The following is a 16,872-nucleotide window of genomic DNA, read 5'->3' on the forward strand; positions in this document are numbered from 1 at the left end:
GACTTTGCTTGCACAAAAGTTCCCTAGGATATGGCAATTGCGTTAAGAACTGCCAGAGAGAAACCACTCAGAAAATAAAAATAGAACCCATTTACCCATGCTCTCTCTCCAAAGAGGATTTGTCTGCTCTTAATTAATATTGAAGATAATTCCCACACTTATTTTCTTTGAACTCTTCTGCTGAGTAGTGCCTGATCATTTCCCTCTGGCAGATGATTCTAATTAAAGCTCCATAATTCGTATGGAACAGGTAATCTGGCAAATTCTACTTTCTACTTAGAAAAATTGCCTAACCTGAAAAAGTTATTTCTACATTCTCAGGTTCCCTTTGTTTGAAGTCTTTTCTAGCTACAGAAAGGGGATACCCATATGAAGGGCTGAATTAACAGGGAGCTTCTGTGTTTGAGCATTTGGATCTGGTCTCTGACCATGATTTCTAAACATGTGAATATGTCAGAAAACTTTGAATAAATGGTTGGCTTTATCTCTACCTATGAAGCGGAAAGTACGTGTGTGTCACATATGTCCAGAAATGTTTACCCACTTCCACATATGGTACTGCCTTGATACTGTTCACCCAGTCAGGTCTTCATGTATATGAATCAGAAAAAAATCTAAAACCATGAACTTTGGGGTTATAAGTATTTTTTAAAGAATTTAATAAAAACCTAGATTTATGCTTACAACTCCCAGCATGCCTCATGTCGGAGGCCAGACTTACTGGCCTTTGGCAGCTATTGTGATTTCTAAGGTCAGTCTCGAGCTGTCAACCCAATTCTACATAAAAGGAAACAACCCACATAAATGGGCTGCATCCATTTGCAATGCCTCTTCCCGCCTGCCATGTGTGGTTTTAAAATCATAACTAGAAACAACAGTGTGTCTTTGAGAGGTCAAACTCTGGACATGCTCAAAGGCACCCCATCCTGATATTGCTGTTTTCTCAGAAACTGAGGGACGCACACGTGCAGCGTTCATCCTTAAGAGGGAGTGAGTGAGTAAAGGGAAGCGCTGTACGCATGCCCCCAAATAGGCTCAATGTATGGGAGGCAAGTAAGGGGGCCGGCCGTTACCCTTCAGTGCAGGCTCCTGATGGAGCACTTGGTGGGCAAGAAGTGCAGACCGGGGCAGTCCTGGCAGGGTGTGTCCACTGACAGCTGCTTACTTCCCCTCCTTCGCAATACTCCTCCTCAATCTTCTATCGAAGAGCAGCATTGTCAATGAGAGGAGGGAAGCGCCTCTCAGAGGACGTGGGCTCTTGCGGGCTGCCAAAGGCATGCTGGGAGGTATAGTACTGATTTTAAATAAAGCATGGGTTAGCAAACCAGGTCAGTATGTGCAAACCACGTCGCTAACTCAGCCCCCACTTTCCTGACCTCTCACTAACTGTCTTTGTTCTCCTTCTACCTGACTTTCTCCAACTGCCACTCACCCTGCCCACCATTCCATTCTAGCCTCAGCTATCAGTCATTCCTCCATTCACTCTTCTGTTTCAATAGGCTTTTACATAAAAGTCATAAACTTTATTCAGTTATTCTTGCATCTGTCTTGGAATGTTGTGGTTTAGTTGCAATAGAAAAAAAGCAGTATAAAAAAATCTTATCAAGTTAAAAGGCCTTGGAAAATAAATTTTAAAAAACCCACTTGGCACTACTTAAAAGCCATTAATGCAGTCACTAGGCAAACCTGCCTAGGAAAAAGAAATCCATAAGCAGGATCAACAACGAAGATGGCTTGCTCTCCAAGTGTCTTCCACTACACCTCAGACGGTGTTCAAAGATTAATATGTTATTCAGGGACCTAGGCTTATGCCTACAACTCCCAGCATGCTTTCGTTGGGAGGGAAGATTTATCAGGCTGTGGCAGCCATCATCTGGAAGTGGCTCACCATCCTAGGCCAGAATGGAGAGTGCCGGGAGAGGGAAAATAAAATAATTTAATTTGTTTTAAAGTTACCTCACAGGCCTAGGACTGTCCTACCTTGCAGGGTTGTTGTGAGGGTAAGAGAGGAAAAAAAAATGAATTTAATTTGTTTAAAGGTTAACTCATAGGCCTAGCAACGGCCTGCTACTTTAAGATGATTACCTCGCAGACCTATATCTTAAGGGGCCTGAGCAACACTGGGTGGAAACTTGAAATTTGGCATGCTGATAGGTCTGGCTGTACAATGTACCAGAAAAATCTAAAAACATGACATTTTGGACCGCTGAGGTTCTTCATGCTGACATTCTGTTCATTTTGGAATGACCAGCAAGGCCTCTTCTGATTATCTTAAGTATCACTTGGGTGTATGTAAAGGAAGGTGGTCTGCTAGGTATCCTGGGGGCTGACTTCATGGCACTGGGTTGGCGCCACCTCCCTCCTCAACCCTGTGCTTTCCCTCTCCCGGAACAGCGCCGTGTAATCCCAGCACCAAGGAGGGAGCGCAGGGTTTCTGGGCAGCCATCCAGGTCCCGGAGATTCCCCCGCCCTCTTCCTAGTGGAAGGTGACCAATTGCTGGGTGCCTTCCCCAAGGCTCCACCCCTCCGGGTGGAGCCCCAAAGCGACATTACATGGCGGAACCACTGTGTTGTTGTTGCTCCCTTTGAAAATGTCAGGGTAAATCTCTGACTTTTTCAATCCACAACATCGCGAACTTGCACCTGCATCATCTAACCAATGGGGTGCAGATCCACAGCCACTGCAGGGCTTTCCCCGCATGTAGACAGCCTTCTGGTCCCAAGTTGTTTAGAGCTTTATAGGATAACAACATAACCTTGTATGTGGCTCGGTAGCCAATAGGCAGTCAGTGCAGTTCTTTTAACACAGGTTCTATATGAGTAGAGCTAGGTGACCCCGTGAGCATCTTAGCTGCTGCATTCTGCACTAGCTGCTGCATTCTGAACTACACACACGGGTAGCCCCACATAGAGCAGATTGCAGCAGTATAATTGTGAGATTACCAGTGGATGGATATGCATGGCTAGGCTATCCCTATCCAGAAACAGGCGTAGTTGGCATACCAACTGAAGTTGGTACATCAAGACCACCTGAGCCTCCAGTCATAGAATCATAGAATAGCAGAGTTGGAAGGGGCCTACAAGGCCATCGAGTCCAACCCCCTGCTCAATGCAGGAATCCACCCTAAAGCATCCCCGACAGATGCTTGTCCAGCTGCCTCTTGAAGGCCTCTAGTGTGGGAGAGCCCACAACCTCCCTAGGTAACTGACAAAACTGAATCCAGGAACACTACTACTTCAGAGGAAGTGCAACTTCATCCCAAACAGGCAAACACCCCAGATTCATGGACCTGGGAACTGCCAACACATAGGGTCTCTGTCTTATCGGGATTCAGCTTCAGTTTATTGGCCCTCATCCAAACCATAACTACATCCATTCACCAGTTCAGAACGTGCATGGCCCCTCCTGATTCAGACTGCACAGAGAAATAGAGCTAAGTGTCATCAGCATACTGGTGACACCTTGCCCAAGTCTCCTGATGATGGTTTCCAACAGCTTCATATAGATGTTAAATAGCAATGGGGCAGGATGGTGCCTCTGGTACCTCACAATTCAGATGCCGTCACCCAGTGCTATTCTCTGGAACCAAACCCACAAGTATGAGCTGAACCACTCTAGAATAGTGCCTTCAACTCCCAACTGGAGGAGGCAGTCCAGGAGGATACCGTGGTCAACGGTATCAAAAGCCACTGAGAGATCAAGAAGAAGTAAGAGGGTCGCACTCCCCCTTTCCTTCCCCCAAAGAAGGTCATCCATCAGGGTGACCAAGGCCAATTCCCTCCTCAAACCGGTCCTGAATCCAGACTGGGATGGATCCAGATAATCAGTTTCATTCAAGAGCACCTGCAACTGAGATGCCACTACTCTCTCAGGGACCTTACTCCAAAATGGGGTGTTTGTGACTGGACAATAGTTAGCGTAGATCTCTGGTTCAAGGGAAGTTTTTTTCAGGAGTGGTCATACCACTGCCTCCTTCAAGACAGTAATAACTACACTATTGCGCAATGATGGGTTCACCACTCCCCTGATCCATCCAGTGAGTCCCCCATGGGTAGTTTGAAGAAGACATGATGGGCAACTGTCAAGAGAGCATGTGATGGGTCAAACAAATGCAACTGTCTTGTCCACATCCTCAGGCTCTAAAACCTGAAATTGATTCCACAAAACAGGATAAGGCGATGCACTGGACACTTCAACAGACACTGTATCAATAGCAGTGTTCAAGCCAGCAAGAAGGTAAGTGGTTTTCTCCTCGAAGTGTCTGGCAAACTCATCACAGTGGGCCTCCATGGGTTCCACTATTGGATTCACTAGGTTTGCTCTAAGCAACCCCAGATCCACTCAGCAAAGCTCAGCTGAACAGCTTCTCGAGGTTACGATGCAGATGGCAAAGTAAGCCTTCTTTGCTGCCTTCAAGGCCACACAATAGGTACAACTATACAGTCTTAAGTGTATTCGATCACCTTCATGTTGGCTCTTATGCCACATACACCCCAGCCATCTTTTGCCAGTTTCATTGTCCAGAGCTCTCCAGTAAACCAGGGACCATTCCAAGCTCCAAGATGCCATTGTTAGAGTTGGTCAGACTCCCCTTCACCGTCATCAACAGAGAGACTGAAAGATTCCAGCTATTACAGCTTTATTATGCAAAAAGCAAGCCTTTCTACAATGCAGATTCAAGGAAGCTCTCAAACTGCCCCAGGATATGAAGGACTAATCTAAGATAATTATTAGGGAAGATAATGAACATCCAGTCAAACCTGCCACACAGTGACGTCCCTCCCATAGAACAGTTCCCTTCTTTATTAGCTTTTAAGAGTGGCTGTCTTGGCAGAACACCTTAGCCCTGTCCTAACTCTGCCTGCTTCAACTTGCAATATTCTCTAGAGCCTCTCAAGTCGCTCCCCTCTTCCTCCTCCTCTTCAGAAACTTCAGTTCTCATAGTGGAAGGGGGAGGCTGCTACTCTGCCCAGGCCACCTGTTTTTCAAGGCCTTGGGAAGAATCTCTCCCAGCACCTTGGGGCTCTGGGAGATTTTTCTCCGTGCTCTGATTCAGAACTTCCAAGGAACTTGGCCTTTTCCCTAACAGCCATTCCATATTACGGCAAGAACATGGCCTTGACAGAATTGCTGGCTCTGGCTACTAGAGAATCCCCCAGAGCATTCAGCCATCGCTCGGATTCCTTAAGCCTCTGGGGGCAGACCAGCTTAAAGGCTCCCCCACCCTTGCAAGGAAGGACTGGCACCAGGAGGCCAAATTTCACCAGAAAGTGGCCTGACAGTGACAAGGGGTAATTTCTAACCCCCGATATACAGACCACCCCCTCACACCAAAGTCAAAGACCAAGCCAAGGGTTTGCCCTTCCCTAAGGTGACAAACTGACACAGTCCCATGTTTGTCATGGAGGACATGGTCCTATTAAGGCAGCCTCAGCATGAATGTTGAAATCACCCAGGACCAAAGTCCTAGGGTTTTCCCACACCACATCCAGGACCGCCTCAGACAGCTCGGTCAAGGAATAAATTTAGTTGGGTGATGCACCACTAGTATCCCCAATATCTGTCTTTGGTCCAACATAAGGTACAGGCTCTCACAGCCTATCCCCAGGTTTTGTTGAACTGTGGATTAGAGTGTTGTCTGAACCCAGGACATTTTCCACAGAGTGGCTCGTTAACCATGCAGTGTGGCTTATTTTTCTCCAACAAACCATCTTGATAACCCATGGTTTGTTGTTGGGTTCTTCAGGATGGTCAACAAGTCACACTATATGGTTAACAAGCCACCCTGTAAACTATGCCCTGGGTTCAGACCACACACTAACCCATGTTTCAACAAATAACCCATGGTTCAACAACAACCTGCACTCAACCACTGAGTCTGAGTTAGCATGTTGTGTGAATAGTCCCAATGTGGGTCAGCATGTTGTGTGATCTCAGTCATTGTCTTTTGCTGCTGTCCTCAGCTGGGTCACTAGACTCCTCCACCCCAGAAATGGCTTGCGGGCCATACTGTATACTAGACATTATTGTGACCCATCAAAAGCTCCTATGTGTGCAACCCCTTTTCCTAGGAACAATGTATGCTGCTCCACCACCTGTATTATATCTTAGATTCCAACATGGCACTGTTTGGCTGAAAGTAAATATTTGACTCCACATCTTTTCTGTCATTGTCTTACCAACCATTTTCTCCAGTTTCTTCTTCAAGTTGTTTCCATGTGGACTTTTATTAAGATGAAATATATTTTAGACAAGCTTTCCTTTTTGTTGATGTATAATTCATAATCGTTGCTTCAATTTGGGTCAGAGAAGCTCAAAGGCTATGAGTGAAAACTCCCTTAGTTACCCTTTCCTGCCGTGAACAGCCATGCAAGCTCAGCCTCCTTGAAGTTCTAGTTTAATTATCCCCTCAGTTTGAGCTCTCGGGCTAGGAGGTGACCTTTTCTAATGTGTCAAAAATTAGACGACCACATTTTGTGTACTGTACCATTAATGCATAAAAATGGGATTCAGTAAGACTCTTGGGCCCTTAAACATAGTAGGAAATGTAGCAAATGCTCTCTTTTTTTAGTGAATATTTTATTTACTCCCAGAGTGGTATCAAAGCATTGAATTCACTTAAGGAAAAATACCAACAAGGCTCTACTTTGGCCCACCAGAGACTGTGTACCAGTTATAAACAATGACTTCCTTAAAGATTTTTTTTTTTTTTTGCATTGAAGTAATTAATAATTCCCAAGATGTTCAGGGTCTTTGAAATGTGATGTTCATTAAAATATAACAGTTCCCCCATTTTTTCATATTAAAGTTTCTCAAAATAATTAAATGTTAAGGAAACATATTCTATATATGCATATTAAGGGTGAGATATGGAGTATTTTGAAGATAAACCCCACAGAATCATTCAATATTTTAAAATGTTTTCCCCATTGAAGTACAAGTGAATGTAGCTGGAAGGGTTATGTCAAAATTAGTTTCTGTGGGCGTTCAAAATTATAGGATGGTTTAGGTTGTTCTTCCAGTTTAGACATGCAGTTGATTTAAATCTTCAGAGTTGTCTTTGTGCTGGAAGCCTGTGGTGCTAGGAGTGTCTGCTGAACATAATGAGATATAAGCCCTTGGTGGACTACAGATGATGTGATGGCAACAAGAGAGAGGGCTGTTTCGGTGGTGGCCCCCTGACTGTGGAATGATCTCCCCGATGAGGCTCGCCTGGCGCCAACACTGTTATCTTTTAGGTGCCAGGTCAAGACTTTCCTCATCTCCCAGACATTTAACACCATTTAACAACGCTAAGTTTGTTTTTTAAGGACCCCCAGAACTGTTGTTTTTAAATGGATACTGTTGTTTTTATACTGTTGTTCTTATGTTTTAAATTTTGTATACTTTTAATGTTTACTGTTTTTAACTTTTGTAAACCGCCCAGAGAGCTTCAGCTATGGGGCAGTATATAGTAAATTTAATAAATAAATAAATAAATATTCCCTCTGTTGTAGCTTAGGAGTGTTGGAAGGTATGCTGCAATCTACTCCTACATCTCCAAGAGATTTTCCTTAGCTCAGCAACGGTTTCCCACTACCAGTGATTTAACAGCAATAACAACAAAGCCAGTTTTCCTCCTAAATTAGGCTGCTAAAATTAAGAAAGCTTGGGGGAAATCAGTAATAGATTTATGTGTGAAAGGATTTGTGTGTGAGTTCCAGTTCTGGCACAGAAAACAAATTTGTGGCTGAGTATGTGATAACCCATGACGGGTTAAATCAACCCTGGTGGTTTATTTAATCCATCATGGGTTATATCGTCTGTCTGTTTTTTTTTAATCCATGATGGCTTATTTGGTCAAAATGACCCACTCTGATAACACAAATTCTGCAGAGTGGATTGTTTAACCCATGTTGGGTTATCATGTTGTCTGTCGGGCATCCTGAGTAATTTGCTCACCTGCAGAGTCACTCAGCCACAATGGTTGAGAGCGCTTCTGCCACTCTATTCTTCATGGGCATTCTCTGTGTGGCAAAATGCACAATTGAGAGCACCTACAGACATCTATCTCAGCAATGTCTATGGAGGGAAATGCGCAACTGAGAGTTTTGAGGGTGTGGGGCTTTCGCCCCTTTGTGTATAATTGCACAGGGTTTTGCTGGGTCATCAGGTGCCTCCCAACTAGGGGAGATTATGTAGGATGTTTGGTCTCAATCCTGTAAATTCTAAGGGTTTATTTGCACCACCCCCTTTTTGGTGGACCCAGAGTTTTCACCCCGTTGTGTGTAATTGCACAGGGGTTTGATGTTTCATTGAGAGCCTCCCAACTAGGGATGTTGTGTATGAAGTTTGGTCCCAATCCTGCATCCATCCAGCATTTTAGAGCCACCCCCTTCTTGGATAGATGCTAGAAGTGCTGAATTAACCTCTCCCCTTTTGTTGGAATATTGTAGGCTGCTGTGATATTGCCCAATGGATGAAACTGCACTATTGCTCAGGCGGGAGGACTACAGCAGGATAGAGGGTGGAGGGATGACTCAAATTATACACAGTATCTTAAAACGCTTATACATCTGATCATGTAGGGGATCACAGTAGTTTATTATTCAAAATAAGCTACTTTGAGTAGCTTATTAACCCATCATGGCATAAAGTGATGTCCAAATCTGATCCATGACTGCTTTCCTAGGCCTTTATTTTATAACTGGCTCGAGGTGGAATTCAGGATTCTAGGTGGTAAACAAAGTAGGCCCTGAAAAAACTGTCCATCCCTGTTGTGAATCGTGGAGTGACCAACCTGTGGCAGGGGAGGCACAGGTAGTCAGAGGGTAAAGAGGCATAACGTAGCCAGTGATATATGTTTCTTGTACAACAGTCTGTGTGTTGTCCTAATTTGATTGGATTCTGATTTAGCATTTTGGAATTAAGAATACTTTTGGTTTTATCACCTCAACGTCTCCCATTTACAAATAAATAGACATGTGTATATGCACATGCACACACAGTCACTCCTCAGGGTTGGTCATTAGAAAAATGAATTGGAATTGCCCAAATTGACTGGTATTGTACGCATTAATTATGTTACCAATTAATTTTATGGAATAATGTTTTGGAACAGAACGTTTTCTGTGGAACATATTAAGCCATGCAAAACGTTTCCATTACAGAAACTGTTCGACCCCACATAACTGGTTGTGGCACACCTATCCTGGTGTGCACCTTGGATAGCTCCTTTAGAGTTCTGACTGACAAATGGTAAGGAGTGCCCCTAGTCACACAACCGCATAACAGTTGAATCAAACCACATTTATATCAAATTTCAAAACAGTGACTTATTTTATATAATAACAATGATAAGGCAGGTCAAACAAAACAAGTAACATCAATTATAACTTCAATTATAAAGTGGTTCAATCAAACAACAGAATAATTATCAATGTAATGTTTGGGAAGTCACTATTGACTCCCTATTCTATGTTGTTTGATTGAATCACTTTATAATTGATGTTATAATTGACGTTACTTGTTTTGTTTGAACTGCCTTATAATTGTTGTTATTATATAAAATAAGTCACTGTTTTGAAATTTGATATAAATGTGGTTTGATTCAACTGTTATTCGGTTGTGTGACTAGGGGCACTCCTTACCATTTGTGATTACCAACTGCAGCCTTCGTGTTTATTAGTTCTGACTGACACCTGGAGTGGATTCACTGCCCCACTGACATTGGAGTCACTAGCCTCAACTGGCATTCCTGGTTTGTATAGCCAGTTGTACTAGTGAGAGAAGCCAAGCAAGAGTGCAGTGCTGTGTGGACTAGTGCATAATTCATTCATGATAAGTCAGGATTTTCCAGAATCCTGTTTTATCATTCCGTGCCAAAGAGACAGCTCTCAATTCCATTCTCACATATTTTTACATGCCTCAGCAATGTGGTTGATATTGTCAATAGGGTGACCAAACGTCCGGATCTGCCAGGACATGTCAGGAAAAAGGGGGCAAATCCGTGTCCGGATGGAAATGTCCATTCCCCCACCCCCTTTTGTCCGGTAAAATGCGCCAAAAAGGCCCTCCAGACTTCCATCGGGGCCTCTCCTAGGTCGTCATCACTACGGCGACCAAGGAGAGGCCCCAATGGAAGCCTGGAGGGGCTTAAATCGTGCGTTCCCGAAACACGGAAATGCCCGGTTTAAGCCACACCCACCTCGTCCATTCGGGCCTCTCCTATTGACGTACCAACTGTCTCTGCAGAGGCCACCAGTGGGGGAGGGCCAGGCACCTCTCCATCGTGCCTGGGTCCAGCTCCAGCTGAGAGCCCCCTCCCTCCTGCTGCGAACTGCCAACTTTAACTGCTGAACTTTACAACTAAGATTGTAGTGCCTGAATTTGCTTTCCTTTTCCCCCTCCTCCTCCTCCCTCCCAATCCCCTTTCCTTTTGTGTCATGTCTTTTAGATTGTAAGCCTGTGGGCAGGGGCTGTCAAGAAATACTTTTGTAAGCTGCCGTGAGAGCCTTTTTTGGATGAATGGTGGCATAAAAATCCTTAAATAATAAAATAAATAAATAGTGTGGCTCCTGCCTTTTATACACCACTTCCATACCACTTTCATAGTGTTATATCCTGCTTGGTGTAGATGAGCCCTATGTCTTTGAGATTATGGTTATTTTACAGTATGGCTTTCTTTTTATTGTACTAGATTTTTCTGCTTCATTTGTTAATATGAATTTTCTGCTTCATTTGTTAATAATGCTCCTTCTCTTGCTGGTGATGGTGATAATGGATGCTGATTCTAATATTAATAATGCTCCTTCAGTTGCTGGTGATGATTGCTGGTTGTGGTTGTTTATTATGTTATAAAAATAAAGAAATGGTTTTATATAAGTGTTAATTCTTTTTTTAGTATTTAGTATATTATTATAGTAGTTATGTGCCTTTGGCACTCATTGGTTGCTATCATTTACTTTTTGTGAACCACCCAGAGAGCTTCGGCTATTGGGCAGTATAAAAATGTAATAAATAAATAAATGTGACCGAGGCCACGCCCCCTTGGGAGCCGGGCATGTTGGGGTGGCCACGCCTCCTGAGGGTGGCCATTTTGTCCTCCTTTTTGGTTTCCAAAATATGGTCACCCTAGTCAAGGATAAAAATCCACTTTGGCTGTAAGGCAACTCTGTTTTATTGAGCGTAATACAGCTGCATGAAGAGAGTCCTACAGACAAAGAACTTCTCTTCTGGCAGTGTAACAAGCAGGTATATTATATACAGTAGCATTTTAACCAATTAGCAGTTGGCAAAGTAGCATCTTATCCAATTAGCAGTTGGCAAAATTCTGAAGCAAAGCAAAGATAAAAGAAAACTAACTTCATTATACCTTATCTACAGGTGGCTCATAACTCTCCTAGCAATGTCAGATTGACCTGGATGCTCAGTCCTCCTTATCAAGCTAGTCTATTTGTCTTATACTATATCAAAAGGTATTGACAGTTAGAAATTCCAATTAAGCATTTTCTTCCAATTAAGCAGTTTCAGCATTCAGGCACATATATCATTGCAATCGCATCATGCAGTTCACTTGCAAGAACCAAACTACATACAAAGGCCTACATTTGTATGTAGAACAGGCATATCAAGGCTTGTGGCCATGCTTTCTCAATATCTATGTTCCGTGAATGTTTAGTGTTACCTAAGCCTTGTTCCTAAGGTTTTTTAGAGTGACCAACATCCCCAGAAATGCTGGGAGTCCTCCGGCAAAACAAGGCTTGACCGGGGCAACCAGGCCCAGGGGCCAAGCAGTGACGGTCAAGCCTTGTTTTTCAGCTGCTTGCTTTTCTCAGGAAGTAGTACCAAATCTCGCAGACCTCCAGCATCCCAGAAGTATTGCGAGACTTTAGACTGCTGGGAAAACACGGCAAAAAGACCCCGGCTGTTGTGCAGAAGCAGCAGTAGCAGATCCAGGCAACACCAGCAACATTGGCTCCAGGCCAGCTCAGCAGCATAGGCGAAGGCACCAGGCCATGGTGGCAGCACTCAACCAGCAGAGGTATGCGGTGTAGTCCTCCTTCTCCAGCCACGGAGTGTACGCAGCTGCCCAGGCCTGTTTCCACTCAGCCCAGGACTCCAGCCAGCCATCCTCAGCTGCGTGCCGTACATAGCATGCCTGGTGGTCCTGGTGGACGAGGGGAGGTGATGTTCTTTCTGGGGGCATCCGGAAAAACTTGCTGCCTCCCTTCCGCCAGGCACCATGGGAGCCTTAAAAAAAGCCTCTCCTGCCCAGGAGTAGGCTTGTTTTTTATCTTGATGGCCCCAAGGGAAAGAACATCACTTCTCCCCTCCACCAGATGGATTACAAAAAAGGAGAATCCGTGCAATCCACAACCTTTTGCTTCATTTTGTTATGCAAATATGCTTGGACCAAGTGCAACAGAATGTCCAGATATGTATACACTTGGTAGAAAGACAGACAGAGGCTTCTTGGGGTTTTCTTATTTTACTAAACTGCAGTTAGGGTGAACACTGTCGCTCATGCAGAAGCAATGTCACGCCCCTCAAACATAGAAGGGTTGTTTTTATACATTTATGTTATCAACACCATCAGCTTACATTTATTGGTCCATGTGATTTACCATGTGGTTAGTAATGTTGATATGTGCTTGTTAGTGCAATAAAACATTTATTGAGATAGTAAACACGCATGTGCAAAGGCAGCTTATGGGTTAAGTTGGTGAGGTTAGTATTCAAACTTTATTGGTCCATTTGATCACTTACGTATGCTTCTTTGTCTTCAGCCCATGGGAACTCCCCCTAAACATCACACCATGTACTGATTTGTATTTCTCCTTCGTGCATGCGTGCATGTAACTCTTACATCCCCGTATGTGGAACCTCCCTCCGGGTGGACTTTCTGGGTGGTGTTATTGGTTAGTAGCTTTGATTTCCTGTAACAGTGGAAATCTGTATAACAATTTCTTCACATTTTTATTTTAGAATATGTTCTTGGAGGTGGTAGCACTGAACTTCACATTCATGTGTCCGTGTGAGGGATTTCCCATTTTATCTTTTTTTCATTTTCTTTAGTATTGTATCATTTTGCTGCAGCAGTTGCTTTAATCTGTGTAGCAGGGCATATTGATCATTTCCCTTCACCACTATTCTTATGGCATTGTATTTTATCTCTTCATGTTATGTTTTATCACCTTAATTTCTCTTGAAGCTTTTCGTTTTGCTTTAATAGCAACAATTTATCTGCCTCTTTCACTTGCACTTTTATGGGTCTTTGCAATACCCTTAATATTATATCTATTAGATGATAAAATTACCAAGTTCCAGAGGGGTAGCCATGTTATTCTGTTGCAGCAAAAATAACGAAGAGCCTTGTGGCATCTTAAAGACTAACAAATATATTCTGGCATGCACTTTCATGGACACAGTCCTCTTCTGAATCACAAGATTCTTTGTTAAAGTTACCAAGGATCCATGCAGGAGTATGCATGTTCCTGATTTTAATTCTTAATTTATTTAGGATCAGCAATGCCCTTGAGTTCATTAGCAAATACACTTTGCATCTCTATGAGTAGAGAAAAAGCTTTGGTTATGTCAGGGGAGAGGAAATGGAATGCAACATGCTTTCTAGCTGGAAATTAATTTCTATCCCTCTAAAATCTTGCCTAACTGTGGCTGGAGGGAGTTAAGATGGCAGAGCACTCCCCACACCCTGCTAGCAGAAAGTGCCCTCCTCTAGGCTGTGCCAGGCTCCCCAGTGGATCTTCTATTAGAAGATCGTACCTCCAAAATTGGTGGTACAAGTCTCACTGTTTTCATTCAGATATGTAAAAGGTGCATTCAGCCTGACAGCCTAATATTTCCCATTGGGGGAATCGGAAAGCTGAATGAGACATTCAAGTCATCATTTATGGAACTGGACAGAAAAATTTGAATCATCATCATCATCATCATCATCATCATCATCATCATCATCATCATCACAGCTTCTCAAAATAAAGGTTGCCATTATCAAGCCTTTGCAATAGGGTGGACTGCGTACTTAAGGAGCTCCTATTTTCATAGACAGAAATGTGGGGGCTGTTCTATGTTTTTAATGCAGCTTATTCCAAATTGGGCAAACTCAGGATTTGCTACTGAGCTTAGGATCAAGAAACCCAAATCTGCATAAAGCTCTGGAAAGGAGGCTTGTTCAATTTGGTGGTTTTGCAGCCTCATCTTGTAAATGTTGGCTTAGAAGTAACCCCGAGAAGCATTTCTCCTGGAAAAGTGTGCAGAGGACTCAGGCGTGCATTAGGTGTGGGCAGGCAGGCAGGGTCAGGTGACAAGACAACCCATGGCACCTGCCTCAAGTAGCTGGCTGCAGGCTGCACCTTTGTACGCATGCATGAAGGAGGATCCTGTTTCCGGAAGCCCTGGATTGGAAATGAGCCTCCTGCTTCCCAGGTCTTAAAGAGAAAGTGAAGTGGCGATGGGGTCGCACGTGTCCCAGCCGCCCGCTAAGGAAAGTAAGTCAGCAGGCTGTCAGGGATGGGAGCTGGAGGCACTGCCACTGCGCTTGCTTTATTTCCGGAAAGTGTCATATGCCACCGATGATAGAAGCAGGGGGGGAGAAGTGGAGCCCAACAAAGATATTAGGGTGTGCCTGGGTACACTGGGCACATCCTGTGTGCATGCCTATGGAGAAATGATAGGGAGGTCAGAAGCCACCAATATTTATTTCTGATACATTGAATGTCTCACTTCTTTATTTCAGTGATTTTTAACATTAACATATTATGTAGAACAGGTTTGTCTTAATTGTGAGGTGTAGAATTAGACATGCGACCAAGGCCACACTCCCTTGGGGAATGGTCATGTCAAGATGGGCCTGTCTTGGGGGCTGGGCATTTTGGGGTGGGCACGCCTCCTTGAGGGCAGCCATATTGTCTTCCTTTTTGGTTTCCAAAATAATGGTCAGCCTAGGTTTGCGTTCCTTTCTGGAAAGGTTGGTATTCCCTGGCCAAAATATTTTTAATGCTGTAATTGTGACTATTCTTTTGCAGTCAATATGTTGCTTGAAGTACTGTTGGCTGCTGTCTTGGGGGCCATCATTTATCTGTTCCTTACTAAGAAAAAGGAGGAAACGTTACCCATGGGTGATGGATGGTGGGGCAAAGGACCAAAGCCTGAATCTGAAGAAGATGCAACTATTCATCCTTTTAAGGTGGAAACTTCAGAGGCCGAAATCAATGTAAGGAATTCCCTTTCTTGCAGATGTACAGACCACAGGGAATACTAAGCTTAGCAGCACAATTCTAACTATGCTTCCTTAGAAATATTTCTTAGTAGAATATCTGTCCAAGTAAAGGTGTTTAGATTTACATTTCTAACCAGCCTCACCCCTAACGTCAAGCTGGATAATTTGAACTTGTAAAATATGCTTAAAACAGGCTACCAAGTTGCATAAGTTGGTTTTTAAATCAAGCCAAGAACTATAGAAGCATAGAAATGTGATACGTAGTGAAATTCAGGCCTGTCACACAAATGCTAACAGCAGTTATTTCCTCTCAAGCAGTAATTGTTACTAGCATTTTTGTTCAGAGGTCACGGCTGTATCATATTAATCTGGATGTGACCCTACTGCCATTCATGCTATGAACAGAGAACAATATAATAATGTGTTGTACTCACCCAAGTGTGTTAATCAACACAGCTTGGGCTATTTTCTGAATCATACATGGCTGATAATAGCTTTAAAACAAAGAAATAAAGAGGGGTACATGCAGCACCAAGTGGAATCTAATTTTAGCCATCTTTAATGTCTGCTGCTGTGTTGATCCTATGCTTGGTTCCCAGGGGAGAGCCTTTAAACTCAAAGCCCACAGCTGTGACTGTTATCTGTTTCAGCAAATAGAACTGGCTAGATCTAAGTGTTGTGTGATCGGTCAAACCATGCCCCCAATTTCTCTTTCTCTCTCTCTCTCTCTTTGTGCAGCAGCCACAGAAGCACACATAAAGCTACTGTATAACCTATAGCAGGGGTAGACAACCAGAGGTTTTGGACTACAATTCACATGGTCTCTAAAAAAATTAAAGTAGAAGACAAGCTTGTCTATACTCCTTCTTTACCCTGACATAAATGCACAGATGCACGTTTTAGGACACACGACGCAGCCATCCATTCGCCGCAGTGCCAGGCTTTTAACGCATAATGCACATATTCACGTTTGCGATTTACCGTGACTTTTGGATCAACGTCCGAGTTTGTACCGCATTAGAGTTATGTGTCCTTGGGAGAGTTAAATCGCATTTTGACATGTGGACATAATTTTGAGGGCAGGACAAAGTGATTGGCTGATTTCCTGCCTTTCCACCTATCACGTCCTCTGCCTGCCTCGTTCCTTCCCACCATTTTCACGTTCACAGATGGAGCTTTTAAAATTAAAACAAAGAGGGGGGAACGGGCAGCGAGAGGGAGGAGACGTGTTCAGTCCCCCTCTCACATCCTCTGCTGCCTCGATCCTTTAAGCCCTCGGTTTCCCTCTTCTATGAATCTGTGGAGCTCCACAGATAAAATTTATAGCTTCGCTCGTCTATACTCCATAGCATCGTATATGCAATAATGCGCATGTGCACATTAATAACTACACTACAAAAAAAATTCAGGAGATAAATTGCTGTTGCTGCTGCAGTGTGATGCTCTTTACCTAGATTTGAATAAATGAAAATTCAAGTTTATATTCAATGAGGAGCAATCCCATTGTCGTATAGATGGGGGCCAGGTTGTCTATCCCTGACCTATAGGAAGAGTGGGGAGTGGGCATCCTCCAATGAATGTGGGGGTGGGGGAGAAATGTTTACTAAAAGGGTTGACAAAATAGGGAGGCACTAGTATAGGGCAAGATAAT

At 43.6% G+C, this 16,872-nt stretch overlaps 1 protein-coding gene across 2 annotated transcripts in view; it reads left to right on the forward strand.

The window, feature by feature from the left end:
• The first annotated feature begins 230 nt into the window (after positions 1 to 230).
• Positions 231 to 16,872, forward strand: part of EPHX1 (epoxide hydrolase 1) — a 37,380-nt gene continuing 20,738 nt past the window's right edge. The window contains exons 1-2 of one of the 2 annotated variants that reach the window (XM_063125598.1): positions 231 to 250; positions 15,028 to 15,215. In XM_063125598.1, the coding sequence (XP_062981668.1) occupies positions 15,033 to 15,215 (183 nt within the window). In that variant the 5' untranslated portion in view covers positions 231 to 250; positions 15,028 to 15,032. Of the gene's footprint in view, positions 251 to 485; positions 506 to 15,027; positions 15,216 to 16,872 lie in introns of those variants that run through there. The other variant, XM_063125597.1, reaches the window with a different exon arrangement.

Source organism: Elgaria multicarinata, chromosome 4, assembly GCF_023053635.1.
Source record: "Elgaria multicarinata webbii isolate HBS135686 ecotype San Diego chromosome 4, rElgMul1.1.pri, whole genome shotgun sequence".
NCBI classification, from domain to species: Eukaryota; Metazoa; Chordata; class Lepidosauria; order Squamata; family Anguidae; genus Elgaria; species Elgaria multicarinata.